The 21,509-nt window shown below is 41.8% G+C and overlaps 1 protein-coding gene across 1 annotated transcript in view; it reads right to left on the reverse strand.

Moving 5' to 3' along the window:
• Window positions 1-21,509, reverse strand: part of Mapre2 (microtubule associated protein RP/EB family member 2) — an 88,305-nt gene that overhangs the window by 26,806 nt on the left and 39,990 nt on the right. The window contains exons 3-4 of the mRNA XM_027400564.2: window positions 10,943-11,088; window positions 7,341-7,554 (exon numbers count right to left, since the gene is read on the reverse strand). Coding sequence (XP_027256365.1) covers window positions 7,341-7,554; window positions 10,943-11,088 — 360 coding nt within the window. The remainder of the gene's footprint in view (window positions 1-7,340; window positions 7,555-10,942; window positions 11,089-21,509) is intronic.

Here is a 21,509-nt window from a genome sequence, read left to right on the forward strand (position 1 = left end):
TCCAGTGTCCTAGATGGCACAATGAGGCTGATATTAACACCTGTCTGTTAGGGCTGATGATGAACTCAATGGAATGCTTAGACTAGAGGGTGATCCTGTGCAACTAACTGCACAGTACCCAAGGATGTGCATGTCCCTTCTGTGTTTTAAATACTTCCCTAAAGTTCAAGGAACAGTTCGATTTGTGGTAAGTTGAGATTTGAAGAGTTATAGGACAACAGTTATAGGACAACAGCTTCTGGTTTCCAGGCTTTCCAAAAGTCTAGTTTTAAAGTAAACTATGTACATGAATTTGGTTCAAGAAAGCCAGATAACTAAAAAAAACAAAAATTGAATGAATTTATATCATGTATCAAAAATGCCATCCCAGCAAGCAAACAAACTGACATAGGAAAGACTGTTACTGCTAGAGGCTCCTGTTTGACACTTCTGTGTTCTTCATGCTTCATATATCTGATCGTCTAAACTCACAGACGTGCTGAAAGTGGGGTCTGACAGAGTTTTACTCATATTTTGTGTGACCACTATAGGAAGGTGCCATGTTGTAAAACCGTGTTTCCATCCCCACACCCCCATATGTCTAAACTCACCCTCAGTGTGACAGACAGTCCTAAGAGCTCAGGCCTTTCAGGTGTGAAGTCAGGAGGGTGGAGGCCAAAGCAACGGAAGCAGTATTCTCAGAAAAAAGGCTCCGGTGGGTTTGCCTTGAGAACCACCACCTCATCTCAGGACACAGTGGGAGGTGTCATCTATGAAGAATGCTTGTGGGAAGCAAGTCCTATCAGACACCAACCCTCCTAGCCCTTTGCTTTTGGACTTGGCGGTCCTTCTGTTCGCAAGAACTACATTTCTGTTGTTTATAAGCTGAGTGTATGTTACTTAGCTATAGAAGCAAACACAAATAGTAGAAAAATGCAGCCCTTATTGGTTTTTAAGAAGAATCCTGATGCCTAGTGGTATGTCTTATTCATCTCTAATGTGACATATGTATAATGGAAATCACACTGGTAATACCCCCTTTCTAATACAGAGTAGGGAGTTCCCTCTAGGAATTTAATTAGCTGAGCCATTGGAGTGTTTCTTTCTATTTTCTCCAGCCTTTACAGAGCTAAGGAACAACCATGTGCAGCTTAGCAATGCAAGTGTCTTAATATGAGAAGGCCAATGGAACAGAATAGCAGCAAGGGGCGGGAGTTGAGGAAAACAAAAACACTGTTCTATACATAACGAGGACTGGTAACACCTATATGACAAGATGTTTAGGTTGCTTTCCTGACTTAGTCAGGTGACTAATTAAAATGTTCAGAAATGAAGAAATTGAATATGCTAAAATATAAAAACTAAACTTCTTAGTAACAGAGGAAAAAACAGGAAACTAATAATTATTTGGTAGATCTAAATCAAGAAAAGCCAATAGTTACACTAAATATAAATGGACTACTCACTCTAAAAGGCAGAGATTACCAAAATGAATCAAAAGGCAAGGCCCAATCATATCATGGTAAAAGACACACTTTACACATAAAGACACAGATAGGTGGGTATGTACCTTATTTAAAAGAAAGACACAGCATTCAAACCATAAATATAAGAAAGTAGTAGTGGCAATATTATCATTATCATCTTTAAGACCGAATAATTTCAAAAAATAAGTTCAGTCCATAGGATGATTTAATCATAGACACATATATATACTAGTAGAAGAGCCTTCAAAAACAGAAATCAAAGCCAGAAACAATTAAAGGGAGTAACAGACAATTTCACAATCAATGTAGAAAGACTAAAAATCATTTTGCAGAAATTATTTGAGATAGACAAGCCCCTCCTCTTAAATCACATATAATCTGAAGCACACTGTCAAAATTCGTGGCTTTACATATTTGCAAAAGCACTGTTCAAATGAAGAGCATACAATGAGTATACATTCTTTCCAAAGGCATGTGATACTTTAAACAAAAGGGACACTATAACTGTTGCAGTTCACTCCCTTCCTTCCTTCCTTGTTTTTTTTTTTTTTTTCCAAGACAGGGTTTTTCTGTGTAATAGCCCTGACTGTCCTGGAACTAGCTCTGTAGACCAGGCTGGCCTGGAACTCACAGAGATCTGCCTGTCTCTGCCTCCCAAGTGCTGAGATTAAGGGTGTGTGCCACCACTGCCCACTCACTACCTTTCTTAAGAAACAAAACTAACATAAAACACAATGAAGTAAAAGCAACTTTTCTTTCCCCAAAGGTGAGAAGTGGTGTCTATCTAGATTTTAGATGCTCAACCAATGCTCGTACATTGCTTAGCAAATAAATGGAGATAACACAGTCACATTTTAAGATTGCACCAACAGCCTGAAGTAACCAATCAGGAGTATTCAATGTTCAATACAGACTTTTTAAAATACTATTAGGATTTACTAAAATCTTCATCTATGGATTTAATGAGGATTATTTGGATACCTCGTTGTCAATGCCTAGGTACTTTCTGTTTTGGAATCACTTTTCTAGCATTTCTCCTAACCTGATTTTAAGGCTAAAACACATGTCTCTAAGGAAGAGAGAAAGCTCAATTCCCATAGCAACTCTAAATCTATCGTGCTATATTTATATTTGAGAGTCTGATTTAAATACATTAGCGTATGTGAATCTGCAATGTGTCTGAGTCGCTATGGAAACCATAATGTTGAATTTCCTTTTAAGTTTTGTAAGTCTTTACACATAAAGCCTACCTCCCAAGACAGCTATCAGACTGTAGGTAGGATCAGGGCAATTACACTTAGAAACATGTTTCTTGAGGATGTACATGCTTAACAGACAGCTGTCAATGAGACATGTGCATTTGAACACATGGCTGTGGGTGATAGGGCAAAATCAATTGAAAACACAGCTCCTCCAAACGTAGTCAGAATTGATATTACCTGGCAGCTACACACCCTGCATAAAACCTGTTTATGTTAATGTTGATTATAGTGAAGATACATTGCCCACTTATACAGATAGCAATCAACTTTATGCTTCGAGTCCTTAGGAGAAAAGTTTCCTAACTGCATTGAAATGGCAGAGAAATCTAGCATGCTCTCAGAAAGAATACACCAAATGTGTGGAGAGCATCTATTTTTATAAAGGAAACCATCTCTGGTGCGCAGCTACACACAGCACGGATGCTGTAAAAGCAGAATTTTCTTTCCTTGCTAGCATAGACAGTGTCCTCTCAATTACCATTACATGGCATTACATTCCACATCACTTCCTCCCACTGTAATGTGGTTCTCTGTCATACAAGATGCTTTGAAGCTGCCAGACATGCAAATTAAATCAGCCTAAGGCATATCTGTGGGAGAGATCCATCTACTGCAAAATTAACCAAGTATTCCAAAGTGCCAGCCCCCATCCTGTTTTTAACTATTCAAGGCATTACTTGTTTCCAAGGATACAGATAATTAAGAAGAGATCAAGGTTTCAATATGAAAAAGAATAGTGGCTGTAACATACTGATCTAGCTCCAGACAGGTCACTGCCCACTTCATCAAACACTTCGATTCATCCCCAGTCTTCAGCAAAAAAGTCAGACTTGTGGTCTTAGGCGAAGGACAACCTTCCTATGCTTTGAGATTACATACAGAGGTTATGGGTCAGTGTTCTGAAGAGAGAATTCTAAGTAAACCCAAGACCTACTACCTCACACTCACCCACACACGTGGAACTCATGCAACAGCTACATTTGAAGCACATATCCAGGCTACCCTGCTCTGGTAAACTTCCCAACTTAAGACTTGGAGCTCTCACTGCTGTTTGTGCTGTGTATCCTGTCCTACCGGGTCATGTGCCGGGAACTGATATCCTCATGTTCTACTACATGTCCATCGATGATGAAAAGGCACAGACTCTGGAAAAGCCCTAAAAACCTGGACTAAAGTGCATGAATTCTATAAACAGCCTTTCTAGCCCCTCTCCTGACTTTCCAGAAACATTTGAATTATTTTTTTGGCCACGGTCCCAATATCTGGATGCAGGACTTCAAGAAAGTCAGAGCCTTCTGCATTTCTAGGGGCCATTCTCCCATTGTGGTCTTTAAAAACTATATTCTGCATGTGATGTGTGTCTTGGGATAATCTTTCTCTAGTAAAATTTTACTGCCCCACAATGTCTAATATTCAGGACACATTTGATTAAAGGGGGGGTGATTAATTTGCCTCCTGAAAAATCCCATTCCTCTCTAAATAAGACCAGCAAAAGAAACACCATCAATGCATGGGAGCAATATCAGAAATCTCTTCCTTCTGGAGTATCAAAACAATCAAATTTATTAACTGTTGACTTTCATATATTTCCCTAGCTTTGTCACCTAAGAGGTTAAACTCTGGAAAACATAGGTTTCTCTTTCAGGCTTATGGCATTCTATCAAAACAGCAAAAGTTCCTCTGTGGCTTCTCACAGAAGCCACAGAGCCTAGTAGCCTAGTTCTGGGTGGAAAAGTAGAAGTGTTAACAGGTGTTAAAAGGGTTAAAAAATAAGATAAAGATGCATTATGACTGTGGGAGAAAAGTATTCTGAGGCATACTATTAGAATTTCAAAAAATGCAGTTGAGTTTCAAAGCCTATCTGTCCACCAGTAATAGCTACAAAAAGGACACCAAGAAGGGAAATAACAGCATGCCTTGGGTTTGAACCTGAGTCCTGTCACTTCACATGCCTCCCAAATCCCAGTCCTAGTATCGGCTCTACTCCGACTCTTAGACTGATCAAGGCTGCTGACAAAAGCAGGTGACCAGTTTGAACTACATCAAATTTTGCCTCCCAATCTTCTTGTGGCTTAATTTTCATCCAACCTCTGCCTTCGCTTCTGCTCCAGAACAATACATCTTCCCTTTCCCATTAACTCCCGGGGAGCCCTTGACCTCATCTTCTTCTTCAGGTTCAGGGTCATGGTCCTCTAATCTCTCCTCTTTCTCTGCCCCTTGGCTCCTCAGATTGTTCCCCAACCTTACAAATCTGATAATTTTGTGTTGTCCTTAAAGCACACAATTAGAGCACCATTTTTATCCCTCCTCAAGCTTCCCTCACCCTGACAACAACCAACTGCTTCTTTGTATCCTTGACAAAGTTCCCCACTTCCACACCCCACCTGGCCTTTCTCAATTGCTGCAACCCAGACTCCAGTGCCCAACTTCTCAGGGGACCCGTTCTCCAAAGGATTATTAATCATGCCCTGGGAGTCAGCTTTCTACATACTATTTTCAAGTTTCACTGTACATCATATTTCCACAATTAATATTCATGACCCTCTTTCTAGAAACGTCCTACTGTTTCTTCTGTGAGACACAGATGAGGGAATTCTTAGATAATGAGGACAAGGCAACATACTGCAGTTCTGTTTAAAAGAGAAGTGCTGGAGCTGAGGCCAAAAAAAATTAAGGTCACAGTACGACTGTAGAAGAAAGAAAAATATTCTAGGTCTGTGTGGTTTCATACACTACTAATGATTTGAGTTCTCCTGACTTTCTTGTCTGTACTCATCCTTTAAAAAGGCTTCTTCCCTTTACTTGTATCTAACTGTGCTCAGTGCTCTTCATCTACATGCTCATTCATTCCAACACTAAACTTGGACAGTCACTTGGTATCTTTTATCCAACTCATTCCTTAATGCAGTCCTTGCCTCATCCTTTCATGAATGATTTTCCAGTTGAGCAATCCAACAAACCCTTCCAGGCTTCACTTTAGTTGACTCCTTGCAAAGTCAGAAACTGTCAATCATTCCAGCTCATTCTTCTGCTTCCCTGAAATCCACTCTTTAGTTTCTTCCAATCTTTTGGCATCTTCTCTGCATTCCGGGAAAGTTTCTTCTCTTCTACTCACCCATAATTGTTAGGAATTCCTGAAGGCAGCCCCTCCTTAGCATTCTGTATTCACTTCCAGCTTCAAGATATGGAACACTCACAAATGTTTATTTATGTACTGCCCACACTTTTGAACAACACACACACACACACACACACACACACACACACACACACACACACACGTTATTTGGATAGTCTCTTGGATGTTGCAAAGAAATCTGAAACTCAGAATGTTAAGATAAATACAATTTCTTCTCAAATCCAGCTCTCTCAGCACTTCCTGAATGATAACCTCCATCCTTCCAAGTGTGGGAGACACAGCAAGAAGTCACACTTGGCAGCTGGCTTGCTCACTCCAGAATCCACCCACTACCAAAGCCCAGTCCCGTTACTTCCTGAATATCTCCTAGAGGTATGTACTATTTTTCTTCTACTATGTTATTCCACATGAAGAAGACCCCATCTACAAGACTGTTAAGTATACAAGCTGATCTTATTATCTTTAACAATTATTTTCATTTATTTATTTGGGTTTTCGAGATAGGGTTTCTCTGTGGCTTTGGAACCTGTCCTAGAAATTGCTCTGTAGACCAGGCTGGCCTCGAACTCACAGAGATCCACCTGCTTCTGCCTCCTGAGTGCTGGGATTAAAGGTGTGCACCACCACTGCTCAGCCAACTTTTTTTTTTTCAAACAAATATTTCAAAAATTTTTGAAGATGTCAGATTTCCAAGGGACAAAGATTGCCTGGGATATAGCTGAGAACTCAGATAGAAAAGCTGGAAAAGGTTTCTAAGTAGTGAGGAAAAGTATGATTGATTATAAAGCTACCTGTATTTAGTATTAATCATGTCTAATCCATACTAACTATATAGTAGAATGGGCAGAAATTAAAAAAAAAAATCCTTTGTATTGTAATAGGTCTGAACAATGGGCTCCACATTTGGGATGGAAAAAAGTTTCTGAGAGTTTCACTGTTAATGGTGTAGCACACAACTGGCGTTTATAATAATGTCCCCATTTCACCAGTGCATACCTTATCTGGCTGTTCTAGGTATGTATCCTCAATGATTTCCCTTTTTAGGACAAGAATGTATAATAAATGAAGGGTCCACCTTAACATACAAAAATGATCACTAGTTTCCTTTGAGTGCCTATGGAAAATGGCTCACACTTAGTGGCACAAGTCAGCTTGTATTATGGTCTTGCAGTAAAAATATTTTAATCAAAATCTAAGTAGACTACTAAAAGTTTTTTTAGAAAAAATTAGAGAGAAAAAGAAACCTATCTCCAGGGTATTATCTTAACAGCCAGGGACACAGCATGCGTGGCTTTGCCTTTCTGATATCTGAAATCAAAATCATTAGATTCATGACAAATGGGTCACAGAAAAATCAGTGTGAAAACAGACAATACTGAAAACCATTCAAAGGCATGAAAATACTGTCAGTTACAAGCACAGACTGGAGCACAGGAGAGTGGGAGCCATTCCCTGCATGGAGAGAGGACATACCTGCTGTGGGGGAGTTTGCATGGTGAGACTTCTTGGGCAGGTTGAAGATCTGTTCGCCAGGGTCAGGGGGAGGAATTGCATCTTGTCCTTGTCGTGCCTCGACAGGATCGTACTCCTTCCCATCATAATTAGCATCATAGAATTTCTTAAACCACTGAATAAAATCCAGGTTGTCTTGGAAACGCCCTTTCACCAGCTTCTCCACTGGAATTACCTGCAATGTCAGGTCACTACATGAGTCACAAATCTCAGGTTTCTTTAGAGTATTATGTAAATATGTCCTAAGAATTGCTTGCCTGCAATTCTTTTATGAACAAAATTTAAAATTTTTATTTATGTGCATGTGTGTTGCCGGCTTGTCTGTATGTGCACCATGAGTGTACAGTGCCTGCTGAGGCCAGAAGAGGGTGCTGGATCCCCTGTAACTGAAGTTACAGATGGCTGTAAGCCACCAGGTGTTGGGGATCCAAACTGAACCAGAGTCCTCTGTAGGAACAGCAGGTGCTTTTAACCACTGAGCTATCTCTTGGGCCCCATTCCCTACAGCTCTTGACCACTGACTGTTTCCCTACCTGTTTCCTCAGCACTATTCTAGAATTAACACAATTTTAACTATTTAAAGAACCGATTAAAAAACAAAAAACAAAACAGAGTGGATTGTCATGGAAAATGTTTTACTTCCTGAATAACTAAAAAAGGAATATCCTTAGCTGTCAAGATGGGGCCATCTGCTAGGTCTGGTGGTAGCATATGCCTGTAATTCCAGCCCCTGAGGGAACAAGGCAGGATTAGGAGTTTGAGAACAAACTGGGCTACACAGTGAGGCCTCATCCCAGAAAAGCCAACATACAAAACCAGAAAACAAAATAGGGGACTTCTCTCGTGTATAGGCTATTTATAGTTTAACAGTCTCCCCACAAAAATATACAGACCTGGGATGTCACTGCTGTTTCAAAAGTGAAATGCTTTCCTGTTTCTCTGTAAACCCTTCGCCCAGCTGTAGCGAGATAAACTATTATAAGGATTATAGCTACCACATGAACCAGGGGCAGGTCAGTGAAAATGAGTACTGAGTCAATGGGTCACCAGGAATGGAGCTCATTAAAATGCAGAGCAACAAGTATAGGTGCCACTAGGGTTATCGTGTCATTCCGGTGTTGGTTGCCTCCCTCCTTTGGAACATGCATGGGACTTCTTGGTACAAAGAACAACAATTAATGAAAAAAGAAGCCATGAATTTGAAAGAGAGCAAGGAGGGGTGAGTATAGGAGGGTATGGAGGGAAGAAAGGAAAGGGGAAAATGATATAATTATATTAGAAAGCCCTTAAGTATCAATCATAACTTGGAAGAAAAAAATAAGAGGAGCACCTTAGGCTACATGCTCAGCTAAGTCATCAGTGATACATTTCCAAAAATATTAAGTGCAGCTGCAATAGAAACCGATATAGGTGCAGAACAAAATAACGAGAAGTTTCTGGAAGGGGCATTTTCTTCAAGCTGCTTCTGGTCCTGGAGGCTCAGGTGCTGCCATGCCCCGCCTCTCACCTCCTTTGAACTCTTGCTGAATTCCTGCCCTGTTTGCACTTCGTTGACTTCACTAGATGTTTTATTACAAGCTGATGTCTTCTGAGTTTTACTGCTTGCTTTCTGAGAGATTGACAGACAACTGATAAGTGACTTGGAGCACAAGGTCCCTCATGAACAACTGAAGCAATGTGTCTACTGCCTATGTGTGAGAATTTTACATGGTTGTGGTACACGGCAGCTACAGGGCAGCTTTTACTTTTGTTGACTTAATTTTGCATTCCTGGTTACAGGGACATAAGCTTCAAGTGAGCCCTCTAACTAATTGGGCATGACAGACACGATGGGTACATGACACTGTGTCTCTCTAAGGATTTGGGTAATCACAACACTCAGGTGTTCCTTGGCTGATAGGCTGGTGAGGCCAAGGGCAGTCTCCTGCCATTACAAACTTGGTTTTCAACATTTTTAGCTCTGCCATTTTCTGTGTGTTCACTTATAGAAAGATGCATAGAGCTCTCTGATTTGATTCATTGCAAGTTCCAGCCAGAAACCTAGGGAAGGGTGTTTCTTCCTTTTAATGTACAAGCATGGGCTTAAAAGTGAAAGATAAAAGACTCCAATTCTGAAAAGTAAGGAGAGCCTGCACAACTGGGTGTACGGGGAAAGAGCTATCTGGAGATTAGCCACAGCAAAAGGAATAAAAGTGAAGATTTTACAGAGAAAAATATTATCTGTTTCTTTTTTATTTGAGAGGGGGTCTTGCATGTATTGTCCAGGATGTTCTCAAATTCCCAGGCTTGAGCAATCCTCCTGCCTCAGCCTTAGGAGTAGTTGGGACTAGCACCAACATGCCTGGCTAAGACCATATAATTTAAAATCAGCATTCCTAGAAGAGAGGAAGCCAGATTTTCTTTGCTTCTAATCTAGGGAAGCGATGATCTGTGCTGAATTACTACACTTTTCTTTAACCTTTATCTCTTATAACCTAGTCTCTATGTTTTTATCCTGTAGACCATTTATTCTTTTTATTAATACTATTTTTAAGAGTTGTTTCTCATCTGCTGCTCTGTCTTCTTTCCCCTTTGTTTGAAATTCACATCTTGTCATGCTTATTCATTCTAAGAGAAACATCTTAAGTAACGAACACAGATGAGTAAGCAAACATTTCAGTAGCAGTCAGCACACACTGAGAGAGACCAGCGGGTCTTAGTCCCTGAGTCCCTTATTGGGAGGAGAAAGGACAGGAGGACCAAGACTTCCATTTGTGTCACTCTAGGGCAAAACTATGCTTCAAAGGAGAAAAGCAACATTCATGGATGTTGGAATCTGAGGGATGCATTATGCTGGATACTTTTACAGGCACCTCCACATTACCAAGTTATAACCACGAGGAAGGAAGACCCTAGTTCTCTTTCACAGAGAGGCCAGTTTAGACACCTAGAAAACACATATCACTTGTGACAGTCGTGGAACTGAGACTCAAACCCAGGGTGGTTCCCCTTAACAAGCTTTTTTTTACAAACGGACAAAATACCCAAAGAACCCTGGAGGCCTCTGGTAAACACTAAAGCTTCCATTTTCAACATGGAGAAGCTAAAGAGCTAGGGCTGTAACATTCAGGATTCCTGCTAAGAGGTTTCGGTCTGATGCCTGTGGGGTTAAGAATTTCTTAAAACTAAAACCTCACAGTCTTGGGGCAGGGAGTGGGGGATCTCAGGGCTGCTGTTTATGTATGTACAGGCCTCTACATTATGAAATATCTAAGTATATCCTCATGGATATGTTCTCAGACTTTTTCATTTTTGGTTACTACTACAAGGGTGCTGGATAGATGGCTAAGATATCTGCAGTGCTCTTCCAGAGGACCGGAGGTCAATTCCCAGTGCTCACATTGGGTAGCTCTCAGTCACCTGTAACTCTGACTCCTGGGTAATCCCACACCATCGTACAGCCTTTGCAGATACTGCACTTGCAAGTACAAACCCACATACACATAATTTAAAACACAGTAAAATACTAAAAGCAATTTTGGAGAAAAGAGTGCATTTGACAGGGGTACTAACAAGCTTCTTACCTTATCAACATTCATCCGCTTAAATGATGCTTGCAGAAGTTTAAAATTGTGAATATACTCATGCTCCAACTTTGCTTGAAATTTTACCTTCTTCAAACTAATGCAGCCCGGAAAGAGCATGTCCATGAACTGGCAATAGGCTGCTCCTAAAAAAAGAGACAATGAGAGGCAGGCATGAGTCTCGCTGCATCCAGATGTGATGGAGGTCATGATTGCAGACACCAGGACACACAGCAGAGACTCCTATGTGTCCCTTTACCCATTGCACTTATACCTCCTCAACAGCAGGGGCTGGGGACCAGAGGGACAAGAGCACGCCTCAGCAGTACAGCACCTGTCAGAGCTACTGTGTATTCAGTTCTCAGGACCAACTTGTGGAATCCTCCACTGATGCCAAAGAAGCCATGGTAAGAATCTTGCTGTTGTCGGGTGGTGGTGTCCCATGTCTTTAATCCCAGCACTCGGGAGGCAGAGGCAGGCAGATCTCTGTGAGTTTGGGACCAGCCTGGTCTACAAGAGCTAGTTCCAGGACAGCCTCCAAAGCCACAGAGAAACCCTGTCTTGAAAAACTAATTAAAAAAAAAAAATCTTGCAGCTTCTCTCAGAGAAAAGGACACATCCTTGCTCTTCTATCTAGCTAGTGTCCTGCTCCCTGTCAACAAAAGTCAATTTAAGAAGAAAAAGAGCAGAACATGTAACCACGAGAGAGTTACACAGGTTCTCATGGGATATGTGGCCCAAAGACATATGCGCATGCTGTTTTACAGCCTTCTTGTGAAGTGACTGGGCTGGAAACTGTTATCACTAAGCCTTCTAATACCAGAAGCAGCTGAGTGCCAATCTCAGTTCAGCCCAAGAGCAACAGGCTTCCCTCATTATCATAAAGACGGAAGCCAGGGATCACCTGAAAAACTCGGTGCTCAGAGTCATACTGTTTATAACTAGGAAAAAAGTACCTGGCAATGTCCACTAGGACCCCCCCCCCCACCCGGGAACAAGAGAGATGGTCTTAGCAAAAAGGTTTTTAAATGGAAGGAAGAACTACTGAACTACTGAAACACGCTAATCTCAGCTAGAAAACCCCCAGCAAGACAGCATTCACTTGGCTCCTACCTGAACGGTAAAGACTAAGGGCACTTAACATGAGAAACTGTCACAGTTGAATCCTGTCTCAGAAGAGGAGCAACCGAGTGCCAAGAGCGGGACAAGTGGTGTGACACTTAAAAACCTTTCTTTCTTCGCTGTCTCCAGATAGCTTGCTCTGTTTCCACGACATGTATATTGGTAGTCTGTCTGAACCATGAAGGGCCTCCCTCATTTATCATCAAAGCTTCTGGGAGGCCTTGTCTTCCAAGTGGGAGACTCCCCTTTGGCTAGGACACTGCTGTGTCTTATGCCAAATCCTCTATTAAGAAGAGGAGACAAAATGCTGGGAATCTAAAGGCTGTGGAAACTGGAAATGCTGCACTAACTCATTCTTTGTAGGTATAGCAAAGAAAGATGAAACAGAGGCATCTGGCTTTCCCTTAGATGCCAACACTGTGAATTAAGTTTCTTTCTAAGCATATGGATTCTCTTAAAAACAAGACAAGGCATAGCAAACCCAAACCCAAAACACTGGGGAGGTAAGAGCAAACATCAGGGTTGTGTGTGTGTGTGTGGGGGGGGGGGGCACTCTATTATCCAGTCCTTTTACAAGTGTCACCAGATGGAGCAGACTCCTGCAACATAATCACACAGGCGGACGTGTGGAAGTGCCCCTGACCTGCTCTGCAAAGCTAGCCTAATGTTTCTGGAGTTTAGTATTAAATTTGCCTCTGAAGACCCAGATGTTCTATATTCTCATGAACTAACTATCCAAATAATCTGATTTTCAAATTTAAAAATAAGTAACCCTGGGGGGGAGGTCAGTACAGTGAGGAAAGTCAGAAAAAAAACATCGCTAATGTCTATCACCAAAGTGGTAGCTAACCTCTGCTTATTTTTACTAAAATGCAACAATACTTTTAAAATTCGATTATTTCTATTCTTATGTACACTTGTTTCTGTGGTGCTGGGAATCAAACTCGGGGCCTTTACAGGCTATGCAAGCAATCTACCACACCTCAGGTCCTTTGGGTCATTTCATATGCTCTCTTGATGTTTTGATGACATGGGTCATTTCATATGCTCTCTTGATGTTTTAATGACATTCTGGTATTTACATCATGCTTAGCAACTTCCCTCAACCAAGATCCCATAAATATTCATGCATAGTTTCTGTAAGTGCTTTTATGATCTCCAGTTTTACATTCAAATTCTGGATCCATGTGGGATTTATTTTGGTTTGTGATAGAAAGTATGGTTCTAATTTTAGTCATTCCAAATGTTAGTGGAAATCTGTCATTTTTGACTCCTCTCATTTGGGTACCTTCTTACCTAGGGAGAAGTGGTGGTGGTGATGCACACCCTTAATCCCAGAGGTAGAGATAGGTGGATCTCTGAGTTTAAGGTCAGTCTGGTCTACAGAGCAAGTTCCAGGATGGCCTGGTCTACACAAAGAAACCCTGCCTTGAAAAAGCAAAAGCCAACCAACCAACCAAACAACAACTTCCTTTCTCTCAAAAATTTAAAAAATGTAATATCGTTATATCATTCATTTACCTTTCTGGTGTAGTTTTGAATTTAAAAGGCACACAGGAAATAGCCTTTTAAAACCATTCATATGTAACTCACATATGAAGCCTTTTAAAGTGTGTGATTCAGGCAGTGGGTTTAGGTATATTCACAGGACTGTAAATCCAACAGCAGTTATCCGATTCCAGAAGACTTTTATCACCACACACAGACCTCATGTCCACTCTCTGCCTCTGCACTGGCAACTGTTACTCTTCTAACTTTCTGTCTATTTGCATTTTCCCAGATTTCACGGAAAGGGGATCACTGTTTTTGACCACTGAGACAAACCTTTCAAGGTCCTTTGAAACCCTAATCCTTTTCAAAGATAATATTTCATTCTATAAATCACCATATTTTATCAATCCATCCATCAGTCAGTGGGCATCTGGGCCATTTGGGGACTCTTGAGCAAAGAACATTTGTAAGTTCTCAAGTGACATATGTTTTCATTGGAGTAAGGTGGAGTCTCTGCTGAGTCATGTGGTGTCTCCCTGATACACATCTTGAATAATTGCCTGTCTGTTTTCCAAAGCAGGCACACCATCTTAGTTTCCACCAGCAGCAATGGACTTCAATGTCACACTTACTATTGTCTGTTATTTTGATCCTCGCTGTCCTAGTGGGTGCAATTGGTGCCTCATAGTGGGTTTAGGTGGACTTTACTAATCACTATTGGCACTGAATATCTTCCTAAAGTGCTCTTGGGCCAGTTGTATACGGTCTTTGGAGGAATCTTTGCAAATCCTTTACCTGTTTTTAAAATGAGCTATACTTCTATTGAGTTGTAGGAATTCTATGTTCTCAATATAGTTCCTTTAGCAGACACTTGATGTGCAAATACTCCCTACTCCCCTTGTTCTGTGGATTTTTCCTGACAGTATCACAAGAAGTACATGCTTTAAATTTTGAACTAACCCAATTTAACCTTAAATTGCATATGCTTTTGGTGTAATGGTTAAGAAAGGTGTTAAGGATCTACAACTACATGCCTACTCTAAGGTAGTAGAGATCCACACCTACACTGTCTAACCTAAGGTAATGGAGATTCATACCCACACTGTCTAACCCCCAAGCCTGTTACTGGCCACAATTGTTTAGTAGTAAGGAAATACTCTTACATTTTACTAGTAATTAAGTTCCATTGAATTTTATCAACTGCTTTTTTTCACAGAGACAAAAATCTTTCTCCTTAATTTGCTATGACCAATACTATCCATTGATTTTTCTAGTTCTGAATTCTTCACATTTCTGGAATAATTCCCACTTGCTGAGCCTTCCCTGCAGTCTAGCTTATATCACAAATACTCAGGAGCTGATGTGCATATTTACAAGTGAGCTGTCTGCAGTGTTGTTTACTACCTTCTTACCACGCTTCCTTATACTGGAAAGATAAGTTGAGAAGCATTTCACATTTTTGAAAAGCTAGAGACTGAAGCTAAAAATAAATGGTTAGGTTGGAATCATAACAGTAATTTAGTGCCTGTGTGGCCGAGCTTTTCACGCCTTCCTATGCATTTCAGAGCCATATGAGCATTGGAGCAGAAGGGTAACTACTCTGTAGGAACTGATGCAGAAGGAGCATGTCACCTGAGCACCTTCAGCTAGGACATGCTATGTGGATGTTTCAGCGTCATGACATATGTCAGCTTTTCTAGAGTAGGAGGAGATCCTGAGCTGACTTGGGGAGCTGTGCAGAAGTCATGTTGCCATCACAGCTGAGTGTGTGCACTTGGTCACTTTCAGGTCTTGGTTGCCTGCATCTTTTAAGGGGCATGGCAATAATACATCATGAAAGGATATCTTGAAGTCAGCTGAGGCCATTGAGAGCATCTCAGGGACAGGAACTGTACCATGGCATAACCCAAACAGGGCCATTTGATGGTAACCTTGTGCTCTGGGTCACACCTCATCTTGCCTTCTCACTGAGTGACTCCTGCAACAACCACCCTCCCTTGCCATGTAAGTTCTCCTCAGAAAATGTAAATATGAGCTCAAAGCTATCAAATGGGAGAGTGTTGCGTCCATGGAGAGGCTGACTGTAAGGTGCCTCCCTCAGAACCCATCAGCTCAATATGCTCCTGGAGTTAGGAAAGCCAAGAGTCTGGAAATCACTAGAAATAAAGGAAACTACCCTGCTTTTCCCATAATGCTAGGCTACATCCAAAGCTGAAGCCTTCAGAATGGGCTCAGCTGTTCCTATCAAATGTGACATAGGACTAACAGGTTTGGGGACAGGGATTCAAAAGGAACAGTTACAGGCACAAGATTTGGGAATTTATGATTGACTGTTCATCTGTGAGATGACAAGACACATGACAACCTCTTGGTCACCAGATCCTGTACTTCAAGAGCAGAACAAGAGACAGAGCAAATGGGCAATAGACAGAAATTTTCAGACAAGAGAAAATAGCATTTAACAACAAAGCTATGGACCATATTATACCAGGAATATAAGATATAATACCATGTTTATATAAAATCTGTTAGTGATTGCACATGGATTTTCATCATCTCACAGAACCTCATGACATGTTTATATGGTTATGCTAGCTTATCAACTTGGGGACAAGCCTTATCAGCCAATCAACAACAGAGCTAAATTTAAACTCTGACCTGAACTAGGAATTTTTTTGCCATTGTTCTAAGTTTTATCTGTCTATCTCTCTCTCTCTCTCTCTCTCTCTCTCTCTCTCTCTCTCTCTCTCTCTCTCTCTCTCTCTCCTCTCCCCCCTCTCTCTCTCTCTCTCTCTCTCTCTCCTCTCTCCCCTCTCTCTCTCTCTCTCTCTCTCTCTCTCTCTCTCTCTCTGTGTGTGTGTGTGTGTGTGTGTGTGTGTGTAGAGCTTCTTAGAGATATCACTTTCAAGCGAAACTCAAAGGTTCAAAGAATTCGGAAGTTTTTCTAAGTTAGGATTCTAAGAGGGAATACATAAGAACAAAAGGGCTTCTTTAAGACAAGGTCTTACTGTGGGGGCCAAGCTGGTATGGATACCGATCCTCCTGTCTCCACGTGCTGAGATTACAGGGCACACACCACAACATACAGCAGAGCCTCTCAAGCTGGTGTTGGGACATCAGTTATACCATCTGTGCTGGTTAGTTTTCTGTCAACTTGGCACAAACTGGAATTCTGAGAAGAGGGACCCCTGACTGAGAAAATGCCACATAAGATTGCTGTAGGTAAGACTGTGGAGGCATTTTCTTAATTGACAATTAATGTGAAAGGGCCCGGCCCACTTTGGGTGATACTACCCTTGCCAGTTGGTCCTGGGTGTCTAAGAAAGCAAACTGACCAAGCCATAGGGAGCAAACCAGTAAGCAGCATTCCTTCATGGTCTCTTCTTCCATCACTGTCTCTGGGTTCCCACTGGAGTTCCTGCTCTGGCTTCCCTCAATGATGGACTGTGACATGGAAATGTAAGTCAAATAAACTCTTCCCTCTCCAAGTTGCTTTTGAGCATGGTTTTTAATTACAGCAAAAGAAAGTAAACTAAAGCATCTGCTTACTACACAGCAGAAAATTACACTGGACATACTGCAAATTTACTTCAATGTTATAGACTCATAAGCGTAAGTATATACAGTGTGCATATATGATAAAATAAACAACTCATCTCTATATATTCCTATTGTTCTCATATCTCTTCTCCTCTTCCCCTCCCCTCTACTGCCGAAAACAAACAAACCTCACACCATATTTCCCGAAATGCAACATGATCTGTAGAGACGGCATCAAGCCATACTGGGTTCTGACACAAGCAGCTACCCAAATTGCCCATCTAACTCTCCCACAGGGCAGGGAACTGTTAGGCAGTGGTACCTAGTCACTGAGGGATTGAGCTACAGTTTTCCATTCACCTTACTGCTGATGAGGGGAAAGAATTGTAGCCTTCACTGAATGGACACACTGATGTGATCACATCTTACATTATAGGAATCAGAACAGGTAGAGGGATTATTAAAACAACACCACATTTTCTTAGGCTTCCATCCCTGAGGATGAAGGTAAGGGAGGAGGAGAAGTGGTGTGCTGGCCCTTGGCTCCGAAGCCTTCCCCATCCTGAATAGGTTGGGCCATGTCACCATCCACTTCTGAGCCAACAATAATCTCATCTGCCAAACGTCAGGGTTGGGTAAAGCGTTCAGCTCTAAAATTAGATGACTATCTAATTCTCAGGCTGTCATCAACTTCTCTTTTAAAGGAGACTTCAAGTTTCTGCTAATTAGAAGACAGTGACATTTCACCTTCACATGTCACAGACACTTGCCAACACTCTTGCTTCTGGCCTCCCCATCTTTTGCTGTAGTTTATGTCAGAGAGGTCCCTTGTGCACTGCTTGCTCCCAGGGTCACTGGCTCCTCTCATCTCTGGTGACTTCTTTTCACACACTCCTCTTTGAGCTCCTGACATTTTCATACTTAACAATATAACTATTTTCTTTTTCTGCCATCTCAACAGCCACATTATTGGCAATTAAAATAGTGTTCATAACAAAGCAAGACAGATTCTGAGACTGTTTGTATACTGTAATGGCAGAGGCCTGCTATCTTTTTGTGTTGGCCTGGTCACTCTTGAAACTGATGCTCTTACAGGATTGCATCTGCCATCAAAGACCAAACCTCCTATTGGAGGATGTATCCCTGTGGGAAATCAGGGCTCACTAAAGAGGAAAGTGACACTGCAAAATATAGGGTTCTATTTCCAGCAGGTCAGCAGAAACCTTTCCATATACACAAACCCAAGGTTTTCAGAGTTCAGTGGTGAAGCCAGGAAGACAGCTCAGTTGGTAAAGTGCCAATCACAAGACCCAGAGTTTGACTCCTGGAACCCATGTAAAAACCAGGTACTGTGGCATGAGATTGCAATCCCAGTGCTGGGGAGGCAGTGACAGGCAGATCCCTGGGTCTCACTGCCTAGCCAGCCTAGCTGAATTGGTGAGTTCCAGTACCAGTGAGAGACCCTAAGTCAAAAAGGAAAGTGGATAAAACTCACTGGCTACCCAGCCTCGCCAATCAGTGAGTTCCAGGTTCAATAAGAGATGCTGCCTCCAAAAACAGCATTAGGAACAAATACGGGAAGTCATTCAGTGCTGACCTCTGACCTGCACGGGCACATACACAGAAATGTGCATCCCTGTGTATGCTTGCACAGTTCCACACAAACACATACATACATGCCCACTCATTCTTCCCCAACACAACGAGACTCAAAGAACACCACTAACAGCTAGCCAGGCTAGGGAGAATCTGGTGACAAGTGACAACCAGTGGGAATTCTGAGTGGAGTAAAGTACTGCCTATGTTATGGAAGACGAACATATCCTCTTCCATTTCTATCTTCCAAATGGAAATTTCAGGGTAGCAGAAATCAAACTCGAAACAGTCCTTGTCTGAGATGTAGGATAAATATTTTTATTAAAAGGTAAACTATAGAGAAACACCTAGAGCATACAACAGCTGCAGACTTAGAGTGTGGACAAGGGCTACTGTTTAAGTGTTACTTGGAAAAAACAACTTTCACAGACACTCACTATTAAAACTGCAATGAAAGCTAGAGCGTTCATTCATGCCAGACACCCTAATCCTAGCCCTAGTGTTATTTGTCTACTTGTAGTGGCTTATCCAACTACCTACCATATTACCCCACAACTCCTGTGTTTAAACTTGTGTCTTAATGTTTTAGGGAAAAATACAGGGCTTCAACCTTGTCTAATGACACAGGAAGATGACAGTTGAAGGGACAAGGACAGGGTAGCAGAAGAGTAAGCCCATTGGTTTGAAACACTGGCACAATTTTTACCTGCTAAGGATTGAGCCAGTCCTAGGTACTTAGTTTCACACCATTCCCAACATGTGATTTCTGTTCAAGTCAACATGCTCATCAGATTTTACTTAACACATCCTGCCTCATGCAGACACACTTGGCTTCCACAGCCAAGTCCAGAAAGGGGAGTGGGGGTGGGGCTCAGTACAAAATGTCACTGGCTTCCACGGAGCTCGGTACTGAAAGTAGAAGCAGAGGTTTGAGTCTGAGACCTGAGCTAAAGTTAGAACCTAGCATTCTAGATAGAGGGGGAAGGGAGAGTTAAAACAAGTCTTTATCACACACAGACACACATAGACACACACAGACACACACACAACAACAACAACAACAACAACAACAAACAACAACAAAACAAGTTAGCGAGGTATATATGAAACCCATTGGGAAGAGATTCCATTTTCTCTCAGTGGGGTCATGAAGAAAGAAGGTTCTAGAAGGCTATGATATTGGGGGAATTGTTTTCCCACATGAAGTAGGAAGGGTTTCACACATGTGTTTCCAGTATTGCTTCTATACTTTCCCAGACAAGGTTTTGTTGTGCCTATTTGCTGATTTTTGTTTGTTTGCTTTTAGACTATAAGACAAACTGAAATGAATGACTTAGAGGGGAGAATCGAAAAGATCTGAGTGTCTATATCTAACGTTTGTGGTGACAGGTCACCTCTAAACAAATGCCTATCTCTATAGGTGGCACATGGAGACGCCCCTTAGCTTAATGGTGAATGAAAAACTAGTAAACTTCTGGGTGTGGTAGTGCATGTCTTTAATCCAAGCTCTGGGGGGGGGAGGGGCAGAGGCAGGCGGATCTCTGTGAGTTTGAGGCCAGCCTGATCTACACAATGAGTTCTAGGATAAAACATTCTTCCTAAAGAAAATGACCTCATTTAAAGGGCCCAGTAACCGAGTTTTGAAAGACCAGAAAAATACTGTAATACAGTATTATACAATTCATAAAAACAGAGAAATACAACAGAAAACCCAGCAAAACCACAAAGCCACTCCAAGTGTAAAATAAATATAGTGCCACAGACATACTAAGGGAATTGGGGCAAAAGTAAAGAGAAATCAGCCATCACCTCCCAGATGGGGTCAAGTGAAACTCTTAGCATGGCTTTTCAGCCCTCAAGGAACTTTGCTGATGGTGGTCAGGAAGCAGGAAGGAAGGGGGTATGTGGGAGTCCTCAGAGGACATTTTAGTGAAGCTTGGGATGAGTGAAGGGTATGTATGGATGAGTGTCAGTTACAGGCATGTAAGCAGGAGGCTTTAAACACCACAAAGAGTGTCAGCGTGCCTTAACGAGGAAGGCTGCAGGGGACCAAAACTGATTTCTGGCTTTTAGCATTCCCCGAGAAGGGTGCCTACAAGATGCTGTTCTAAAGCTCTGATTTTCAGAATGTGTCTATTTTTTGGAGCACATTAAATTGAGTTTAAGAATCCTATTTCCTCAGAGAATTTCTCCTGAAACTACTAGCATTATTCTAGGGACAGGGTGAAATCAGATGTGGTACTCCACGGAGAGGATTTATGCACATGCAAAATGGATGGCCTACAGTTCACTTCTGCAGAGCACAGCTTTGCAAGTGGCTCTTCTGGTGAAAGAAGTTCCTGTCCCCTGGACTAGATGCCTTGTCATCCCTCTTCAGGTGGAAACTCTTCTGCCCTTTGCTCTCAGGTCAGGGTTCCTCACTCTGGCCCTTCCTCTCACTCAAGCTCACCAGCGGTCACACACACTGATAGCGTCCTTAGCAGCTACTTTCTGGGGAAGGGTGTGCCTTCCACAATAGCTCCCCAAGAGGGGGGCTAAAGGCTGGAGATAGTTCAGCAGATACAGCTTGGCATGGAATGTCACCAGCAGCCACAGAGAACTCGGGAGGGAGCAGCTCCCACGAAGCATCCATGCACACTGCACTATGTAACAGAAAACTGTTGTATAATGAACAGATTTATTGACATTTCCCAGGTTTGTCCCAGGACACTTTGTTATCTAAGCACAATTCCAGTATTAGAGAGAGCTCAAGTTAATGTGAAGACTGCACAGTATTTACTTCAGGGATTTTAGTCAGCTGACCAAAGCAGAAATGACA

Source organism: Cricetulus griseus, chromosome 2 (genome assembly GCF_003668045.3).
Source record: "Cricetulus griseus strain 17A/GY chromosome 2, alternate assembly CriGri-PICRH-1.0, whole genome shotgun sequence".
NCBI lineage: Eukaryota > Metazoa > Chordata > Mammalia > Rodentia > Cricetidae > Cricetulus > Cricetulus griseus.